The sequence below is a fragment of the Rhinoderma darwinii genome, chromosome 9, assembly GCF_050947455.1.
Source record: "Rhinoderma darwinii isolate aRhiDar2 chromosome 9, aRhiDar2.hap1, whole genome shotgun sequence".
In the NCBI taxonomy this organism is placed as follows: Eukaryota; Metazoa; Chordata; class Amphibia; order Anura; family Rhinodermatidae; genus Rhinoderma; species Rhinoderma darwinii.
Genome location: NC_134695.1, coordinates 22,107,158 through 22,126,932, shown reverse-complemented (window position 1 = coordinate 22,126,932; position 19,775 = coordinate 22,107,158). Strand labels below are relative to the sequence as shown.

The following is a 19,775-nucleotide window of genomic DNA, read 5'->3' as shown; positions in this document are numbered from 1 at the left end:
TCAGAGACAATGGTTATTCCACTAAATATTAGTTCAGTAATGTGAAATCTGAAACCTTTTTTCAGTTTATATATTGCATTTTTGAGTTTTTAAAGAAAAATACTGGCACTGCTATTTTTTTGAACAGCCTCATATTCCTTTTTATTTACTTTGCGTAAAGGATTAACCCCTTAACGACATCCAATGTATGGGTACGTCGTTGTCGTTAGGTTCTTAACGCAATCCAACGTATGGGTATGTTGCTGCGTTAAGTGCCTGACAGCAGGCCATCTTGACACGTGGCCCAGGGGGGTGGCGCACCCCCCCCCCCCACATCAGCGATCGCTGCGATTGGTCAGTCAGTTCAGACCGGCCAATCGCGGCTTTTTGCGCGTATTACCTATCACTGTGCCGCAGGGCACAGGATACGGTGGGGACTGGTGTCTAGGACGGCACCAATCCCTGCCATGTACTTGTAAGGCAGTAGTGATGGTGCCACCCCCCCCCCATGATCGCTACCATTGGTCGGTCTGCATTGACCGACCAATCATAGACATGGCGGGCGTTTCAAACACCCTGCACCTGCTGTGCCCACCTCATTCCGGTTAGGAACGGTGAGCAGAGCTGGTGTGAAGGTCTGTGAACCGAAGACTTACCCTTGCTGAGGCCTTCTGTGCTGCGTTCGTCCTCTTCTGCATCCTGCTGTGTGATTACTCACTGGGATCATCAACGGTACTGCTGTTTTTTTTTTAGCAGCACTAGTGATTCCTGAATTTCCCTTTACCAGTCCCTGTTCCAGCCCCCCAATTCCGCGTGGCCCTCCCCGTGTATGTCCTGCAGCCGCTGATCAGTGACCATCACTGATCAGCAATTTTTGGCACAGGACTTCTTTTTTTTTTTTTACAGTTTTGCACCATCCCCGCCATCACTGATTAGCATCTGTTGTAATTTATTTTTGACGCAGGTTTTGTTATTTTATTTTTCTGCCAGCACCATCTCTGTGTGTGCCTTGCAGCCTCTGAGTGCTGATCAATGACCACCATCACTGAGCGGCATTTGTGCTAATTTTTTGGCACAGTATTTTTATTTTGGGCCTGTTTTTACTGCACCATTGAGTGCGGGCCACTGAGTCCATAATCAGCCTCAGTGGTAATTTATTGATGCAGGTTTTTTTTGGGCCTTTGTTTTTTCTTCATTTTTCTGCCAGCGCCTAACGTTAAAACCAAGCACACCATTGTTTTTCTTGTGAAATTCTCAATAAGTTTGATGTGTCACATGACCCTCTTCCCATTGAAAAAACGAAAGTTGGATACAAAATGGCCGACTTCAAAATGGCCGCCATGGTCAACACCCAGCTTGAAAAGTTTCCCCCCTCCCATATACTAATGTGCCACAAACAGGAAGTTAATATCACCAACCATTCCTATTTATTTAGGTGTATCCATATAAATGGCCCACCCTGTATAATCAGCCTCAGTGGTAATTTGTTGACGCAGGGTATTTTGTTCCTTTTTTTATATATAAAACTGTAAAAAAAGTTTAACAAAAAGTTAAATAAAATGTAGTTCGGTGTAGCTAGTACCTGCATAAGTATGACGTTAGGGTAGCGGTAGTTTAGGTGTAGCTAGTACCTGCATAGGTAGGCCGTTAGGGTAGCGGTAGTTTAGGGGTAGATAGTACCTGCATAGGTAGGGCGTTAGGGTAGCGGTAGTTTAGGGGTAGCTAGTACCTGCATTGGTAGGGCGTTAGGGTAGCGGTAGTTTAGGTGTAGCTAGTACCTGCATAGGTAGGCCGTTAGGGTAGCGGTAGTTTAGGGGTAGATAGTACCTGCATAGGTAGGGCGTTAGGGTAGCGGTAGTTTAGGGGTAGCTAGTACCTGCATTGGTAGGGCGTTAGGGTAGCGGTAGTTTAGGGGTAGCTAGTACCTGCATAGGTAGGGCATTAGGGTAGCGGTAGTTTAGGGGTAGCTAGTACCTGCATTGCTAGGGCATTAGGGTAGCGGTAGTTTAGGGGTAGCTAGTACCTGCATAGGTAGGACGTTAGGGTAGCGGTAGTTTAGGGGTAGCTAGTACCTGCATAGGTAGGGCGTTAGGGTAGCGGTAGTTTAGGGGTAGCTAGTACCTGCATTGGTAGGGCGTTAGGGTAGCGGTAGTTTAGGGGTAGCTAGTACCTGCATAGGTAGGGCATTAGGGTAGCGGTAGTTTAGGGGTAGCTAGTACCTGCATTGGTAGGGCGTTAGGGTAGCGGACGTATAGGTTAGCGTGCGTTTTATAATAAAACAAAATTACATCGCATTTTAGGTCGTTTTAGCTATACAATTTTTCTAAAGTTAGTGTCAATTTACTGTAGTATATTTCTTATAGTACAGTTTTTTTCTAAAATACAGTGTTAATTTAGTGTCCGAGGTTACTGTAGCTTTATAGTCTTAGTCGAAATTTACTGCAGTATAATTTTTATACTACAGTTTTTCTAGCACTAATATATAGCATTACAGATTTAGCGCCAGCTAGTGACGGACATTCAGTTTTTTTACTGAAGTTTGTTCACTAAATTTTACATAGCATAGCTTTATAGTTTGTCTAAATTTACTGGCGTATACTTTTTATACCACATTTGTTTTAGCACTAATATATAGCTTTACAGATATAGCATCATTTAGTGATGGACATTCAGCTTTTTTACTGAAGTTCGTTCACTAAATCTTACATAGCGTAGTTTTATAGTTTTAGTCTAAATTTACGGCAGTATAATTTTTATACTACAGTTTTTTTTACCACTAATATATAGCATTACAGATTTAGCATCAGTTAGTGACGGACATTCAGTTTTTTTTTACTGAAGATCTTCACTAAATTTTACATAGCGTAGTTTTATAGTTTTAGCCTAAATTTACTGCAGTAGTTTTTATACTACATTTTTTTTTTAGCAGATTCAACGTCACAAAATTTTAGCTAGTGTCAGGTAGTCAGGAAATTCTTTACAGTTTTATATTGCCATCATTTTTTGTTACTGAAGTTTGTTCAGTAAATTTTTTATACTTTTTTTTAAAAACTTCTACTCTTTCTTCTCTTTTTTTTTTTATTCAGCAATTTTCAAATACACATGTAAAAGCACAACACACACAATCCCCTGTGTAAAAATAAAGTCAGTGTTACACGCGTTCAAGTACTACACACCCCCCTAATAAAAATGTCCCAATCATCCCAAAGGGTCTATTCAGCAGAGGAGGCATACGCCCTCCTGGCCTCTGACACTGATTCCGCCAGTGAGGGAGAAGAGGAATTCGCCCCATACATCTTGTCCTCCTCATCATCCGGTGATGAGGAACCCCGCAAAGGCGACCCAGGACACAGGGGCATAACTAGGAAACACTGGGCCCCATAGCAAATTTTGACTGGGCCCCCCCTCCCCTGGGTGCCATACAACCCCCCTTGTAGATAGTGCCTCCCTGTAGATTCCACCACACAGCGCCCCCTGTAGATAGCACCATACAGCCCCCTTGTAGATAGCGCCATACAGCCCCTGCCCTGTATAAAGCACCATACAGCCCCCCTCTAGAAAGCGCCATACAGCCCCCCTGTAGATAGTGTCATACAGCCCCCTCCCTGTATATAGCTCCATACAGTTCCCCTGTAGGTAGCGCCATACAGCCCCCTCCCTGTATATAGTGCCATACAGCCCCCCTGTAGATAGCGTCATACAGCCCCCCTGTATATAGTAACATACAGCCCCCCTGTATATAGTAACATACAGCCCCCCTGTATATAGTAACACACAGCCCCCTGTATATAGCGCCATACAGCCCACCTGTATATAGCACCATACAGCCCCCCTGTATATAGAACCATACAGCCCCCTGTATATAGCACCATACAGCCCCCCTGTATATAGCGCCATACAAACCCCTGTATATAGCACCATAAAGCCCACTGTATATAGCGCCATATAGCCCTCCTGTATTTAGCACCATGCAGCCCCCTGTATAGCGCACCATACAGTCCCCCTGTATATTACAACATCCAGCTCCCCGGTATACAGCACCATACTGCCCCCCTGTATATATAACAGCATACAGCCCCCCTTATATAGTAACAAACAGCCCCCTTGTATATAGCACCACACAGCCCCCTGTATATAGAACCGTACAGCCCCCCCTGTAGATAACGCCATACAGCCCAAACCCCCCAAAAAAATAAACGGCCTGTAGCCTATGGTTTGCCCCACTAAAGACATGTATCCCCTATCCAAAGGATAGGGGATACATGTGTGATCGCTGGGACGCCCAGCGATAGGGAGAACAGGGGACCGAAAGCCCCTCGAAGTTCTCCATGTGAAACCTCGGACTACCGGGGTTTGCGTCCGGCAGCTCAATAAAAATAAAAGGAGCGCTGGTCATGCATGCGTGCAAGCGTGACCGGTGCTTCATTCATTTCTACGGAGCTGCCGACACAGACCCCGGAAGTCCGAGATCTCTCATGGAGAACTTCGGGGGACATTCGGTTCCCCGTTCTCCTTATCGCTGGAGGTCCCAGTGATCACACATGTATCTCCTATCCTGTGGATAGGGGATACATGTGTTTTGTATGAACAACCCCTTTAATGGCAGGGCGGGGAGATACCTCCCTGCTCTGCCGTAGTGTTCAGTGGCATCGTGCTCTAGCAGCCATAGCGGCTGCTAGCGGAGCCTCCGGCCATAATGGGGCCCGTGGGTCCCCTAATGCTGCAGGCCTAGTAGCAGCCGCTATGGTTGCTACAGCGGTAGTTACGCCACTGCCAGAACATCAGCTGAGTCATCCCCCCAGATAAGTGATCCCGTCTGGAACCTGCCCCCCGAGAATTATGATCCTCGGATCCCTGAATTCACAGGCAGCTCAGGAACTCATTTTGAGACTGAAGGCCTCACAGAAATAGATTTCTGTACGAGGTACCACCACAGTGACCCACAAGCAAGATTGCATCGTGGGCTATAACAAGTACATGGGAGGGGTTGATCTCTCAGATCAAGTGCTGAAGCCATATAGTGCCATGAGAAAAACAAGGGTGTGGTACAAAAAGGTGGCCGTGCACATGGTATAGATGGCATTGTATAACGCTTACGTGCATCCAAATGTACAGGCCGGACAGGGTCATTCCTTAATATTCAAGAGGAGATTATCAAAGTGCTTGTGTTTGGAAACCAGGCAGGGGAGGGCCCAAGCACATCTGCTGAAAGCGAGAGCACCCCTATTGTACCAGGGCAATACTTTGTCGGCATCCCAAAAAAGGTGCAGAGCGTGTAGAAAAAGGGGCATAAGAAGGGAAACCACTCATCAGTGCCATACCTGCCCCGAAAAACCTGGCCTGTGCATTAAGGATTGCCACACATCCATGAATTATGAATCTTTTTATTTACGTACCATTTTATTATACTCTGATTTGCTTTTCACAACTAACACATGCCTTAGATAAGTACCTTGAGGGGTGTCGTTTTCTAAATGGGGTCACTTTTGGGGTGTTTCCACTGTTTTGGTCCCACAGGGGCTTTGCAAATGCGACATGGCGCCGCAAACCAATCCAGCAAAATCTGAATGCCAAATAACACTCTTTCCCTTCTAAGCCCTGCCGTGTGTCCAAATAGCAGTTTATAACCACATATGGGGTATTGCCGTAATCAGGAGAATTTTCTTTAAAAATGTTGGGGTGCCTTTTCTCCTTTAGTCCTTGTGGAAATTTAAAAAAAAAACGTAGGTTTAACTAAATTTTATTGGAAGAAATGTAGATTTTCATTTTCAAGGCCTACTTCCAAAAATTTCTGCAAAAAAACTGTGGGGTCAAAATGCTAACTATACCCTTATGTAAGTTTCTTGAGGAATGTAGCTTCCTAAATGGGGTCACTTTTGGGGGGTTTCCACTGTTTTGGCCCCTCAGGGGCTTTGCAAATGCGACATGGCCTCCGCAAACCATTCCAGCTAAATTTGAGCTCCAAAAGTCAAATGGCGCTCTTTCCCTTCTGAGCCCTGCCGTGTGTCCAAACAGCTGTTTATGACCACATATGGGGTATTTTTTTTACTCAGGAGAAACTGCTCTACAAATCTTGGGGTGCTTTTTCTGCTTTAGTTTTTGTGGAAATGAAAAAAAATGAGCTAAACCTACATTTTATTGAAAAAAATGTCGATTTTCATTTTCACTGCCTACTTCCAATAACTTCTTCAAAAAACCTGTGTGGTCAAAATGCTAACTATAGCCTTAGATAAGTTCATTGATGGGTGTAGTTTCCTAAATGGGGTCACTTTTGGGGGGTTTCTACTGTTTTGGCACCACAAGAGCTCTTCAAACCTGACATGGTGCATAAAATATATTCTAATAAAAAGGAGGCCACAAAATCCACTAAGTGCTCTTTTGCTTCTGAGGCCTGTGTTTCAGTCCGTTACCACACAAGGGTATGTGAGATATTTCTAAAAACTGCAGAACCTGGGCAATAAATAATCAGTAGCGTTTCTCTGGTAAAACCTTCTGTGTTACAGAAAAAAGACTGGATTAAAACTGATTTTCAGCAAAAAAAAATGAAATTTGTAAATTTCACCTCCACATTGCTGGAATTCCTGTGAAGTGCCTAAAGGGTTAAAAAAAACTTTCTAAATACTGTTTTGAATACTTTGAGAGGTACAGTTTTTAAAATGGGGTCTAAATAAGGGGTCTAAATGGGGTCAATCTAATATATAGTGCCCTCAAAGTCACTTTAGAACAGAACTGGTCCCTAAAAAAATTGCCTTTTGAAATTTTCTTGAAAATGTGAGGAATTGCTCATAAAGTTCTAAGCCTTGTAACGTCCTAGAAAAATAAAAGAGTGTTAAAAAAAACGATGCCAACATAAAGTAGACATATGGTAATTGTGAAATAGCAACTATTTTGTGTGGTATTACTATCTGGCTTAGGGTATGTTCACACGGCGGGGGTCCGTAACGGCTGAAATTACGGGGATGTTTCAGCCTGAAAACATCCCCGTAATTTCAGCCGTACCGGCATGTGCAGGCGCTTGAACGCTGCGTCAATTACGGACGTAATTAGCGCTGCTATTCATTGGAGTCAATGAATAGCGGCTCCAATTACGGCCAAAGAAGTGACAGGTCACTTCTTCTACGCGGGCGTCTATTTACGCGCCGTCATTTGACAGCGGCGCGTAAATATACGCCTCGTGTGAACAGACAAATGTCTGCCCATTGCTTTCAATGGGCAGATGTTTGTCAGCGCTATTGAGGCGCTATTTTCGGGCGTAATTCGGGGCAAAAACGCCCGATTTACGTCCGTAAATAGGCCGTGTGAACATACCCTTACAAGCAGATACATGTAAATTTTGAAAAGTTTTACTAATTTTCTCGAAATGTTGGTGTTTTTTTTACAAATAAACACTGAATGTATCGACCACATTTTACCACTAACTTAAAGTCCAATGTGTCACGAGAAAACAATCTCAGAATCGCTTGGATAGGTGAAAGCATTCCGGAGTTATTGCCACATAAAGTGACACGTCAGTTTTGAAAAAAAAGTGGCCTGGTCCATAAGGCGAAAACAGGCTCCCTTTAGGGAGATCCTGTTTGTTTTACATTACAGTTTGCACAGGGTTCAGACACAAGTAGACAAGCAGCTGACCCTGCCAAATGCTGAGAAAAGCAGATGCAGCTTCCAACATGAACATGACTCTAAAAAGCCTCAAAAGGTGCTTAAAAGGTAAATAATTTTATTTTGATCAATGTGCCTAGAATTCCTCTTTAAAGTTGTATAAATAGTTTGAGGTTAACAGTTACACATCACTCACCTATACAGGTGCCTAATCCTTGAGAGTCTGGTTGGTAACCATTTGGACACAGGTTGTTTCTTTGATCAATTTCAGGATCTGTATTTGGCGCTCCGGCAGTCTCAGGCTCTGTATTAGTGTCACTAATCACAGAGGCAGAGCGAGGAAGGCACAAGTAACCTCCATAATGATTTATGCACTTCATTTCACCCTTGCAGGCATCAGGAATTGTTAAGCACTCATTAATATCTGTAAAAGCAGAATATTTGGACAGACATTAGCAGGTTGTATAAAAAGAGACGTAAAAAACTGTGATTCAAATGTAATATTACCCCTCTATAAATCCCTGTAAGGCCACATCTTGAATATGGCATTTAGATTTGGACTCCACATTGTAAAAACGATATAGCAGAGGTGGAGAATCAAAGGTGGGCGACTAGATTATTTAATGGGATGGGAGGTGTCGCTTACAATGAAAGGCTAGAAAAATTGGGGCTTGTTCAGCTTGGAAAAAAATACATCTAAGGCTTTATTCAGACGAACGTAAAATACGCGCGTGCAACGCGCGTGATTTTCACGCGCGTTGCCCGGACCTATATTAGTCTATGGGGCCGTGCAGACATGTGCGTGGTTTTTGCGCAGCGTTGCTCCGTTGCCAAAAAGGCACGACATGTCCGTTGATTCAGCGTTTTCAACGCATCACGCACCCATTGAAGTCAATGGGTGTGTGAAAACAACGCAGGGCACACGGAAGCACCTCCGTACGCACAGCGTTTTTCACGCAACACTTGTTAAGTCTATGTAAATGAGTTGAGCAGACTAGACAAAACAACTACAAACCAGGAAGTGGCTTTTCACTTTCTGAGCACATGCGCACAGTTTAAACTGACATCTGCAGCAATAGTAGTTTTTTAACCTGTAAAACCACCCAAAAACAACAAACACGGGCCAAAGTGTGAGGTAACGTGAAATCTTGATGCGAACATGTGCTCACAGCAAGCAGGTGTTGGAGAAGGTGTCTTTTTGTAGGCTGCCCTCTCCATTACTCTACCCCATGGCATACGCGCGTTAAATACGCTATCACGCTGCCCAAACGGATGCCACACGCAACTCCAACGCAACCGAAACGGCGCGTTTTTCACGCGCGCAAAAACGCAACGTTCGTGTGAATCCAACGCAACCGAAACGGCGCCTTTTTCACGCGCGCAAAAACGCAACGTTCGTGTGAATCCAGCCTAAGGCTGGATTCACACGAACGTTGCACTTTTGCGCGCGTGAAAAACGTGCCGTTTCGGTTGCGTTGGAGTTGCATGTGGCATCCGTTTGGGCAGCGTGATAGCGTATTTAACGCGCGTATGGCATGCGTTTTTTACGCGCGTCCAAACAACGGAGGGTAGAGTAATGGAGAGGGCAGCCTACAAAAAGACACCTTCTCCAACACCTGCTTGCTGTGAGCACATGTTCGCATCAAGATTTCACGTTACGTCACACTTTGGCCCGTGTTTGTTGTTTTTGGGTGGTTTTACAGGTAAAAAAACTACTATTGCTGCAGATGTCAGTTTAAACTGTGCGCATGTGCTCCGAAAGTGAAAAGCCACTTCCTGGTTTGTAGTTGTTTTGTCTAGTCTGCTCAACTCATTTACATAGACTTAACAAGTGTTGCGTGAAAAACGCTGTGCGTACGGAGGTGCTTCCGTGTGCCCTGCGTTGTTTTCACACACCCATTGACTTCAATGGGTGCGTGATGCGTTGAAAACGCTGAATCAACGGACATGTCGTGCCTTTTTGGCAACGGAGCAACGCTGCGCAAAAACCACGCACATGTCTGCACGGCCCCATAGACTAATATAGGTCCGGGCAACGCGCGTGAAAATCACGCGCGTTGCACGCGCGTATTTTACGTTCGTCTGAATAAAGCCTTAGAAGTGATTTCATTGACATGCATAAATACATGGGTGGTCAATACAAAGAAATAGCACATAATCTGTTCTTTCCAAGAACTTTACAAAGGTTTAGGGGACATTCATTTCATGTGGAAGAAAGGCGATTCAGACATTAATATAAGAAAGGGTTCTTTACAGTTAGAGTAGTCAAACTGTGGAATAACTTTCTCCAAGAGCTAGTGATGGCAGATACTATGTCAGCATTTATAAAGAAGGGCTTGATGATTATTTACTGACAAATGACATTGAGGGTAATAACTAATATAGCAAAGAATGACATGTAATTGATTGAGAAAGGTTAAACTTTGTGGACCTGTGCCTTTTTTCAATCTATGTATCTTTGTGGTCAAAATATTTAATGGTATTATAACATGCTATAGGGATTATCATACAGTACCTTTACAATGCTGTCTTTCTGCATCCCACTCATATCCATCTGTGCATTCCTGAAGGTTATAGAAGAAAAAAATTAGAGAAGTGGCACTCTATTCATACCTGTGTATACTACAGGAGCTAAAAGTACTGTATACTCTTAAAAATCTTGACAGAAGCCTGTGGCCTGATGCCTTTGTTCTTTATGGATTAGGCACAAATACAATTTTCCCGTATAGTGATTTAGGTAATATTATGTTAATGTTGTATATGCAATTCAGTGAACCCTCTCCAAAAGACCAGCTGTATGAGAAGTCCACCTTTGATTTAGACCGTATTTTTTTGTGATAGATTTTCAATTCTTCTATATGCGATGCATATTGGCACACTTATTTGAGAGGACCACTCCTTTGAGAAGACCATTTTCATTGCAATTATTGGTGGTCATCTCAAAACTTCACTAAAAGCATCTCCAACCAATTAAAAAAATGTACATGTGCTCTAACGATACCTGTGCACTGTATTTCACTTGTAAGAGCAGCAATGTGTGCTCCAGAGCTGCTCTGTCTACTGTTACTAGGGGAAAGTAGTTCCCACCATAAGCAGCTATTTTGGAGGCTATGGAGAACTGTCTTTGAACAGTTAAAGAGGCTCTGTCACCACGTTATAAGTACCCTATCTCCTACATAAGGAGATCAGTGCTGTAATGTAGGTGACAGCAGTGTTTTTTATTTAGAAAAATTATATATTTTTACCATGTTATTAGCGATTTTAGCTTTATGCTAATTACTTTCTTAATGGACAACTGGGCGTGTTTTACTATTGACCAAGTGGCCGTTTTACAGAGGAGTGTATGACGCTGACCAATCAGCGTCATACACTTCTCTCCATTCATTTCCTCAGCGCATAGGGATCCTGCTAGATATGTGCTGTCTTATACTGATACATTAACGTTACTGAAGTGTCTTGACAGTAATCTTGTCTAGACATCGCTTCCAGCCTGGACGGGATGTCTATTCACAATCCCGACACTTCGGTAAAGTTTCTGTGGTACTTCCAGCAGAGCAAGCGTAATCTCGCGAGATCATGCTTTAAATGACAGGTTACAGCGAGATTACGCTTTGCTCTGCTGTAAGTACCACAGAAATGTTACCGAAGTGTCGGGATTGTGCATAGACATCCCATCCAGGCTGGAAGGAATGTCTATTCACTGTCTAAACACTTCAGTAACGTTAATGTGTCAGTATAAGACAGCACACACTGATCTAGCAGGATCCCTATGCGCTGAGGAAATGAATGGAGAGAAGTGTATGAGGCTGATTGGTCACTGATTGGTCAGCATCATGCACTCCTCTGTACAACCTCGGTCAACGCTTTGCTGCATGCCTCATCAGCCCACACTCCTTCCACCATTAAATCCATCCCAGTTGGTCAATTTCTTAGGATGAAGCGGATTTGCTCCTCAAACACTCTGTTTGAACAGCAATCAAAAGATCTTACAAATAGATTCAAAGAAAGAGGGTACAGCAATAGGAACATAAAATCAGTATATAGGAGAGCGAGAGCTACTCCCCGCAGTGATCTACTAAAATCTAAGCAACAACGTACGAGCGACTCGAAAATACGGTTCATATCTACCTTTAATGGGCAATGGGATGCGATGAGAACTATCCTAGCAAGGCACTGGCCCATTTTAAGATCAGAACCACAATTGGCACAAAATTTACCAGAAAGACCTTTGATGACAGCCAGAAGAGCAAGAAATCTTAAAGATTTTCTTGTGAAGAGTCATTATATACCGCGACAAATGTGTCCATTTAGCTCACGAGGACCCAGAAAGGGATGCTTTCCTTGTGGAGACTGTAAATCTTGTGCCAATATCTGTCGCGCAACTGACTTTTCTACAGTTGACGGGACAAGGCTGTTTGAGATTAGAGAGTATATCTCATGTAGTACCACTCATGTGATATACTACGCCACATGTGGATGCCCGAAAGTGTATATAGGACTTACGTCCAGGGAGTTGAGAGATCGCACTAGAGAGCATGTGCGGGACATCATGGGGGCTAGTGAGATTGAAGATTTAGCACAATTTAAGACACTGCCGAGACACTTCAAAGTACATCACGATTGTAATCCCAAAACATTATCAGTACGGGGGATTGAGAAAATACATTGTGGCATCAGGGGTGGCAATGTGAAGAGGGTTTTGGCACAAAAAGAGTGTAAGTGGATTGTCCTACTGGGATCAATGAGACCCGATGGATTTAACAAAAAATTAAGCTTTGTTCCCTTCTTATAATCCCTATCGTCTAGTTTATTTTACTAATTATGTGTTGTATTGTAACGTTATATATTTTTAGGTATCGCTTTATTCTGCCTTCACGTCCGACTACCTCACATGATGGAAGCATGATCTGGACCATTTGAATACTCTTGAAAGGGATGGAATATGAAAACAAAGATCTGCTGACTCTAATTATGAAATTGTTGCTATATGATCATTTATTGTAATATATTCCCTCACCTCTATGAGGCACTATTGTGGTCCTCCCTTCCTATTTGTTCCATAGTGTGTCACTGGTTTATGAGTCATTTTGTCAGAAATCATACTTATATTATTTATGACGTCACCGCATTTTATATTATAGTATTCTTTTCACTGTATAATTCCTTTGGGAAAATATATTATGACTGGGTTTTTTTAACCCCATAATTACCCTTGTTTTGCTTTTATATAATTAGCACTGAATTGCACATTGAGGTAATATAATCCTTTATTATCTACTATGTCACTTTATTCTCATAATGTTTCACTAATCATTTTTTCACGTTATATTTCCTTTTTGATAATATACTTGAATTGGGTTTGTAGTAACCCCATAATTGTTGTTTATATTAGTAGCACTGATGAGTTGTTCTTTGCCATGATACAATACCTATATATGATATTGATGTCAGTTTAATATTTCTTTATCCTTTTGCCAAATTTTAATAATTTTTCCCACTTGTAATCACTTTTTTGGCTTTTACATTATTTTCATTTCATCGTTTTATTTTATTTTATTTCTTTATCAGTCATCATTTATTATTTCTTACGTCTTACTTATCACTTTTCCTTGTATTGCCTTATATTTTTTGTCACTGGTTCATATTTCACTCCTTTTTAGTATCTTGTACTTCACGATAGCCATAAATACATTATCTCCTATATAAACATATGACACTTACTTTACTACTGATAACCATCTCCTGGATGTTGTGCGCATGTCTGCTGCTGCTGCCGGCGGCGATGCACGGCCCCCTTCGGCTTCTCTTCACGCACTGCGCATGTCCGGAACTCCCGTTACGCGTCGGGAATCCGGATGTGTGCTTCAGCGTGTGAGGCCGGAGGTGGGGCATGCCTCGCGACTCATCTCGGTGATTGTGGACACTTGGATACACATGCAAACACTATATAAGGACCGGAATAGTCTGGATGTGAACAGGTACCCCCTGAGGAAGCATCTAACGGCGAAACGCGCGTTGGGGTCCCTGTGGTTGAGCCAACACGGATTTGTAACACTCTCCCTCTATATAATGGGTAAGACTACATGCTTGACTACTTATGATTGATACTGATTGCTCCCTCTGCCTCCCCCCCACCTTTATTAGATTTTTACATATAGGGGTTATCAGAGGACATTAGGGTGCTTCGGCTTGGAACCCAGTGTGGCTGAGAAATCTCACATAATCTTTATAGGCAGTCTATGCAGTCTGTAACCAATCCATTATATTTTTTATTCTGTACTTTCCTTGTTGTGCTCTAAAATACCGCAGTGTTAATACTAGAGTCTTAAACCTAGATGTTTTTTTAAATGTATGTTATATTTGTGCAATAAAATTGTTATATTTTCATATATACTTTGACTACGAGCTCTATTTTTTCGGTATGACTCCTCTGTACAACGCCCACTTGGTCAATAGTAAAAACACGCCCACTTGGGCATTAAGAAAGTAATTAGCATAAAGCTAAAATCGCTAATAACGTGGTAAAAATAAATCATTTTTCTAAATAAAAAGCACTGCCGTCACCTACATTATAGCGCCGATCTCCTTATGTAGGAGATAGGGCACTTATAATGTGGTGACAGCCACTTTAACCACCTGAATACAAGTAAACACTTGCATCCTCCCCTCTCCATGTCTGTCAGTCCCCTGTTTGTTAATATTATAGACACAACCCTGTACCTTTGGTAACTACGTGGATTTATATACGAGGGAAAACCACTATTGTCACTGAGGTAGGAATGTCTACATGACAGCCCACATACACTCTTGGAGCTAGGAACCTCTGCTTCTTAGGATTTCCATTATTTCAAAAGAGTCTAACAGGCAGAAAAGAGGTATTAAATGATGGAATACAAGTATAGGCAGCATTGAAGTAGTAGACAGCATTTTAAAAAGTTTGAAATAATCTTTACTCTATTCTAAGATACCAATATCGTTTTACATGGCAACAACGCTGTTGTGTTCAACTTCTCACTACCCTTATCTCTTAGCCACCGGAATTTCTGTTAAGGAAAGAATAACAGAATAACAGGAAGGACTGGGGACTGGTGTGACAGATTAGGATACTGGATTGTAAATATAATGGGGATGGCTCTTTAGCATAATGGGCACAACACTAAAATATGTGTATGTAATTCCAAAATATGTAGCATTAAATCAAAGTACACCCAGATGGGAAGGGTCCTGGCAGGGTCCCAGTGAGAATGACGTTTTCAGTAGATTTTCCATAAGGGCTTGTCCACACACAACATAATTGGTGCAGAAAATTTATGCAGCAATTCCGTCAAAAGCTTTCCTCCATTGTATGTTCTCCCCGTGCTTGCATGGTTTCCTCTGAGTATACTAGAGGCAAGTCTTCATTTACATATGATATTCTGCTAATTAAAATTTCAGCCATACAACTTAGCAATTTGTATGGAGAGTGGCTAGAAAGTGTTTCCCCACTCGGAAGGACCCAACAGATCCGTGCATCACATGGACAGCCCATTTGTTTAAGTGGAAATAGCGTAATGCTTAAATTCCCCCGCGGTTGCACTGCAGGGATATGTAACATTTGCTGCAAAGTTCCCCCACAGTTTACCTCTGATTGCTGCTGGTCCCAGCAGCAAGACATCCTGTAACAGCTAATCGCTGTGGGACTTTTCTAACAAAAGGCGATTGTCCAGAGCAGAATACCCCGTTAACTAGTTGTTTCCTTGTCTTATAGAAAAGTCAAGAATTGGATGCCCATGGTCTTAAAGCCTGCGGCCGTAAGGACGTCTCACCTACTGTAGATACATCCATCTTGTGAGACGCATCAAAACCTCACACACAAACTGATCTATGATTGACATTTATCACTTATCCCTCAATAGGTGGTAAATGTTTCATCGCAAGTGCCCCAACACTGGGCCCCCGACCGTTCATTAGAACGAGATTTTCCGGTTCCTCCTCACTAGACGAGCCCAGTGAGAAGAAGCTCTACTCAGCTGTCTCTGCCAGTCCCAAAGACCTTGAATGGAGCGGCAGCTCGCACTAGTAATAGATAACATACAACCAAGGAATACTAACAGCAGATATAGTACAATCCCTCTTCTTATTAGCCAAGTACTTCACAAAGCTTACATGTTTCCAGACTACTGTGTTTCCATGTCTATGGAAACAAAGTCCAAAACAACTTTACAAGTAATACTATTAACTATATCTATAATACCCCATGGTAGAGACAAGAAGTGATCCACAGAGTGTAAAAACTGCCTATAAAATTTTATTTGGGCTTGAAGATATCTGTAGTCCAAGTTGAAGGAGAAAACTCTTCTGTTATGTTCACCTTCTCCATAAGGGTATGTTCACACGGCCTATTTACGGACGTAATTCGGGCGTTTTTGCCCCGAATTACGTCCGAAAATAGCGCCTCAATAGCGCTGACAAACATCTGCCCATTGAAAGCAATGGGCAGACGTTTGTCTGTTCACACGAGGCGTATATTTACGCGCCGCTGTCAAATGACGGCGCGTAAATAGACGCCCGCGTCAAAGAAGTGACCTGTCACTTCTTTGGCCGTAATTGAAGCCGTTATTCATTGACTCCAATGAATAGCAGCGCCAATTACGTCCGTAATTGACGCGGCGTTCAAGCGCCTGCACATGCCGGTACGGCTGAAATTACGGGGATGTTTTCAGGCTGAAACATCCCCGTAATTTCAGCCGTTACGGACGCCCTCGTGTGAACATACCCTAAGTCATAATAGCTATTACTAGTTTAGAAAAGTGCGGACTACATTTTAGTGAATTTAAACTAATATATTAAGAAAATACATAAACACCTTTATTCTAATATATAGGAGTGTTCCAGTAATACGCTTGAAGAAAATGTCCTTGCTGCTGACCTATAGATCCTTCCGCAGAATACAGATTGCCATTTAGAACAGCTTGTATTCTGCCTAAGGAGAAGTAGAGATAAAAGCGGTCTTAGGAATGTGTAGCAAATTAAAAAGAACATTTTTAAATGTTACTTCTTTTTATTACATTTTTTTGGTTTTTTGTATTTTTTTTTGTCTTCCGCATGGGGGAAGTATTAAAAATTAAATAATAATTTCACATGTTTTCCTATGTTGGCCACCAGAGGGAGCATTTCCAAGAATTACAGCAAGGTGAATCAGGCAAAGCAACCTGATTTACAGCTGTTGTAAATGTGGGCGGGAGACTCACCCCTCTCCCTATTTTTGGGTACGAGCCAGGAAAAGGCGTCTCGAAATTGCTGAGCAGTGTCCAGGTCCATTCTTGAAGAGATTGTACAAATGGTAGCTGGCAGCAGCTATAGGACACACAAAAATTCTAAGAATGATGAAAGTCAAGAGGGAAGATTGTAGTGAATGACTTTTCATTTGAAAGATTCACACGGCGTGTATTTGACACATTTTTTGGCGCATTTTACGCACATAAAAATGCGTTAAATGCTTAATTACAATTTTCATTTACATAAATGGGAAAGCGCACTGTTAGTACATACAACGCGCTTTATTACGCAAGCGTTGTGTAAATAAAGAAGTGTCGAGTCAATTCTTTGGCACGTAAAACACGCAAAATGTTCCCATAGTCTAATTGAGGAGTCCTAATTATGCGCAAAAAAGTGCAAAAATTGCACACAAAATGTGTATAAAAGCGTAAAAAAACGCTCGATTAAGCTTTCCGTTTACATAAATGGGAAAGCGAGCTGTTAGCACATACTACGTTCTTTTTTACGCAAGCATTTTTATAAAACGCACTGCGTAAAAAAGAAGCGTCGGATCAATTCTTTAGTGCGTAAAAAGCGGCAAATGTTCCCAGAGTCAGACTCCATGCAAACGACCGCGGACACGGATGGCCGCTGGGGGCCGCGGACAGCCATCCTCATTTGCGTCCCCTACTCCCATATAAAGTATGGGAAAACTGTCCGTAAAAAGTATTTTTATTTTTCATATTACTAAGTCCTCATGCACACATCCGTTGCTCGTCGTACGGCCCCAAATCATGGGTCCGTGTTTCCGTGTGCGGTCTGTTGATTCAACGGACCAAATAAATGGAATGTCCGTGACTGTTCCGTAAAAAACAGACAGAATGGGACCTATTCTATTTTTGTTGGAACGGCCACACAATTCCGTTAAAAAAACGGAAGTGTGCATGGCCCCATAGAAATGAATGGGTCAGTGTGCTATCCGTTAAAAAAACAGATAGCACACTGAAGCATTTCACTGAAGTGTGCTTGAGGCCTAACTTTATTTTTTTGGTTTTGCAGGTTCCGCTGGACCTATTGGACTACGTCGTAGATTCGATGGACTACTGTGATGATCTATGTTTTTTTTTTGTTTTTTTTAAATCAAATGGTTAGCTAGGATTGTGTGGGGGAGTTTTTATTTCAATATAAATATTTTCTTATGTCTGTGTTTTTTTAATACTTTATTAGCGCATTGATAATGGCAATTGTCTGTTTGACTACGTCCATCACTAAGGCGGGGCTTGGTGATAGCCAGTAAAAAGGCTAGCACTAACTCCCCATTATTACCACGGTACCCACCGCCACTAGGAGTGCTAGGAAGAGCCGGGTGCAATCCATTACCTGACCATCTGTAGTGATGGTAAGGGAATGGGGCGGCCGCAGGCTGATATTATGAGGCTGGGAAGGGCCAAAAACAGTGTCCCTTCCCACCCTGGTAATGCTAGCCTGCTGCTGCTATGTTGTAGTTAGCTGGTTATGAAAAATGTGGAGGACCCCACATAATTTTTGTCATTTCTTAAATTTTTACAAAAAAAAAAAAAAGTGGGCCCCACCCATTTTTTATAATCCGCCAGATACAACATAGCAGCATCAGGCAAGCATTACCAGGTTGGGAAGGGCCACGGTTTTTGGTCCTTCCCAGTCTCATAATACCAGCCTGAGACCATCCCAGTGCCCGACCTTCACTATAGATGGTCGGGTACTGGAACGTACCTGGCTCTTCCTGGCAGCCCTAGTGGCGGTGGGTACCAGGGTAATAATGCTAGTGGGGGGGCTAGTGCTAGCCTTTTTACTGGCTAACACTAAGCCTCGTCTCTGTAATGGACGCTGTCAAACCAACAACTGCCATTATCAAGGCTCTAATAAAGTATTAAAAAAATACAGAGACATAAGAAAATATTTTTATTGAACTAAAAACTCCCCCACACAACCCTCGTTAAACATTTTATTAAAAACAAAACAAAAAAATAAACGTAGATCATCGCAGTAGTCCACGAATCTACGAAGTAGTCCAATAGGTCCAGCGGAACCTGCAAAACCCAAAAAATAAAGTTAGCAATGAGAAAAATATAAATACTTATACTAACCTCTAGCAGACTTCTGTCTTCTCCCCTGCGCCACAATAAAACTAGAGGTGAATGAACTGCAGTTTCTATTGTGGCAAAACGGGAACTAGAGATGCTCCAGAAATATTAATAGTTATTAATAATTCTGGCGCATCATGGAGCTCCCCCCATAAACCTCTCCCACACATGCAGACGCTCTGCAAACCCCGCCACACACACACACATAACCTCCCCCACAAAACACCACACAAGCCCCCCACAAGCACCACCACAGACACCCCCCTCAAGCACACTGCACGCACCCCCCCCACAGACGCCCTCGCAGAGGACCACGCCCACACGCACCCCCACAGACACTTTTCCACAAGCACACTGCACGCACCCGACACACACCCCGCAAACCACCCACAAGCACCCTGCACGCACCCCCCAAGCTCAGAGTCCCCCGCACGCAAAAAATATGTAATGTGAAAACATTAATTAAATTAAATATAATATTAAACTAAATAACAACAATAAATCATTTTCGCATAATCGTTTGAATGCAAGAGATAAGTGTCACATGTAATAGCGTGCAACGATGTACGGCGAACGATAAATCGTTGGGTTTCCTTGGATCTAGGTGAATGAGAGATTATTGTTCGTTGATGCCACATCCCCTCGTCTAATCAGAAATCTTCCAGTCCCTAGCCGATCAGTCTTTTGCTCTCCACCTACGAGTTTAATAATTTTTGTGTGTAATTGCTGTATAGGCTAACGCAGGACAACTGAAAAGCGAAAATCTTTAACAATTTATTGTAATGTGTAATAGACCGTCTTTCAGATGCTAAACGACTCGCTAAATCAATGTTCATC

General features: G+C 42.5%; 1 protein-coding gene across 1 annotated transcript in view; it reads right to left on the bottom strand.

Annotated features, from left to right (window-relative positions):
- EFEMP2 (EGF containing fibulin extracellular matrix protein 2) overlaps window positions 1-19,775 on the bottom strand; it is a 67,794-nt gene that overhangs the window by 35,382 nt on the left and 12,637 nt on the right. Inside the window, exons 3-4 of the mRNA XM_075836881.1 lie at window positions 10,094-10,142; window positions 7,775-8,002 (exon numbers count right to left, since the gene is read on the bottom strand). Of these exons, the coding sequence (XP_075692996.1) occupies window positions 7,775-8,002; window positions 10,094-10,142 (277 nt within the window). The remainder of the gene's footprint in view (window positions 1-7,774; window positions 8,003-10,093; window positions 10,143-19,775) is intronic.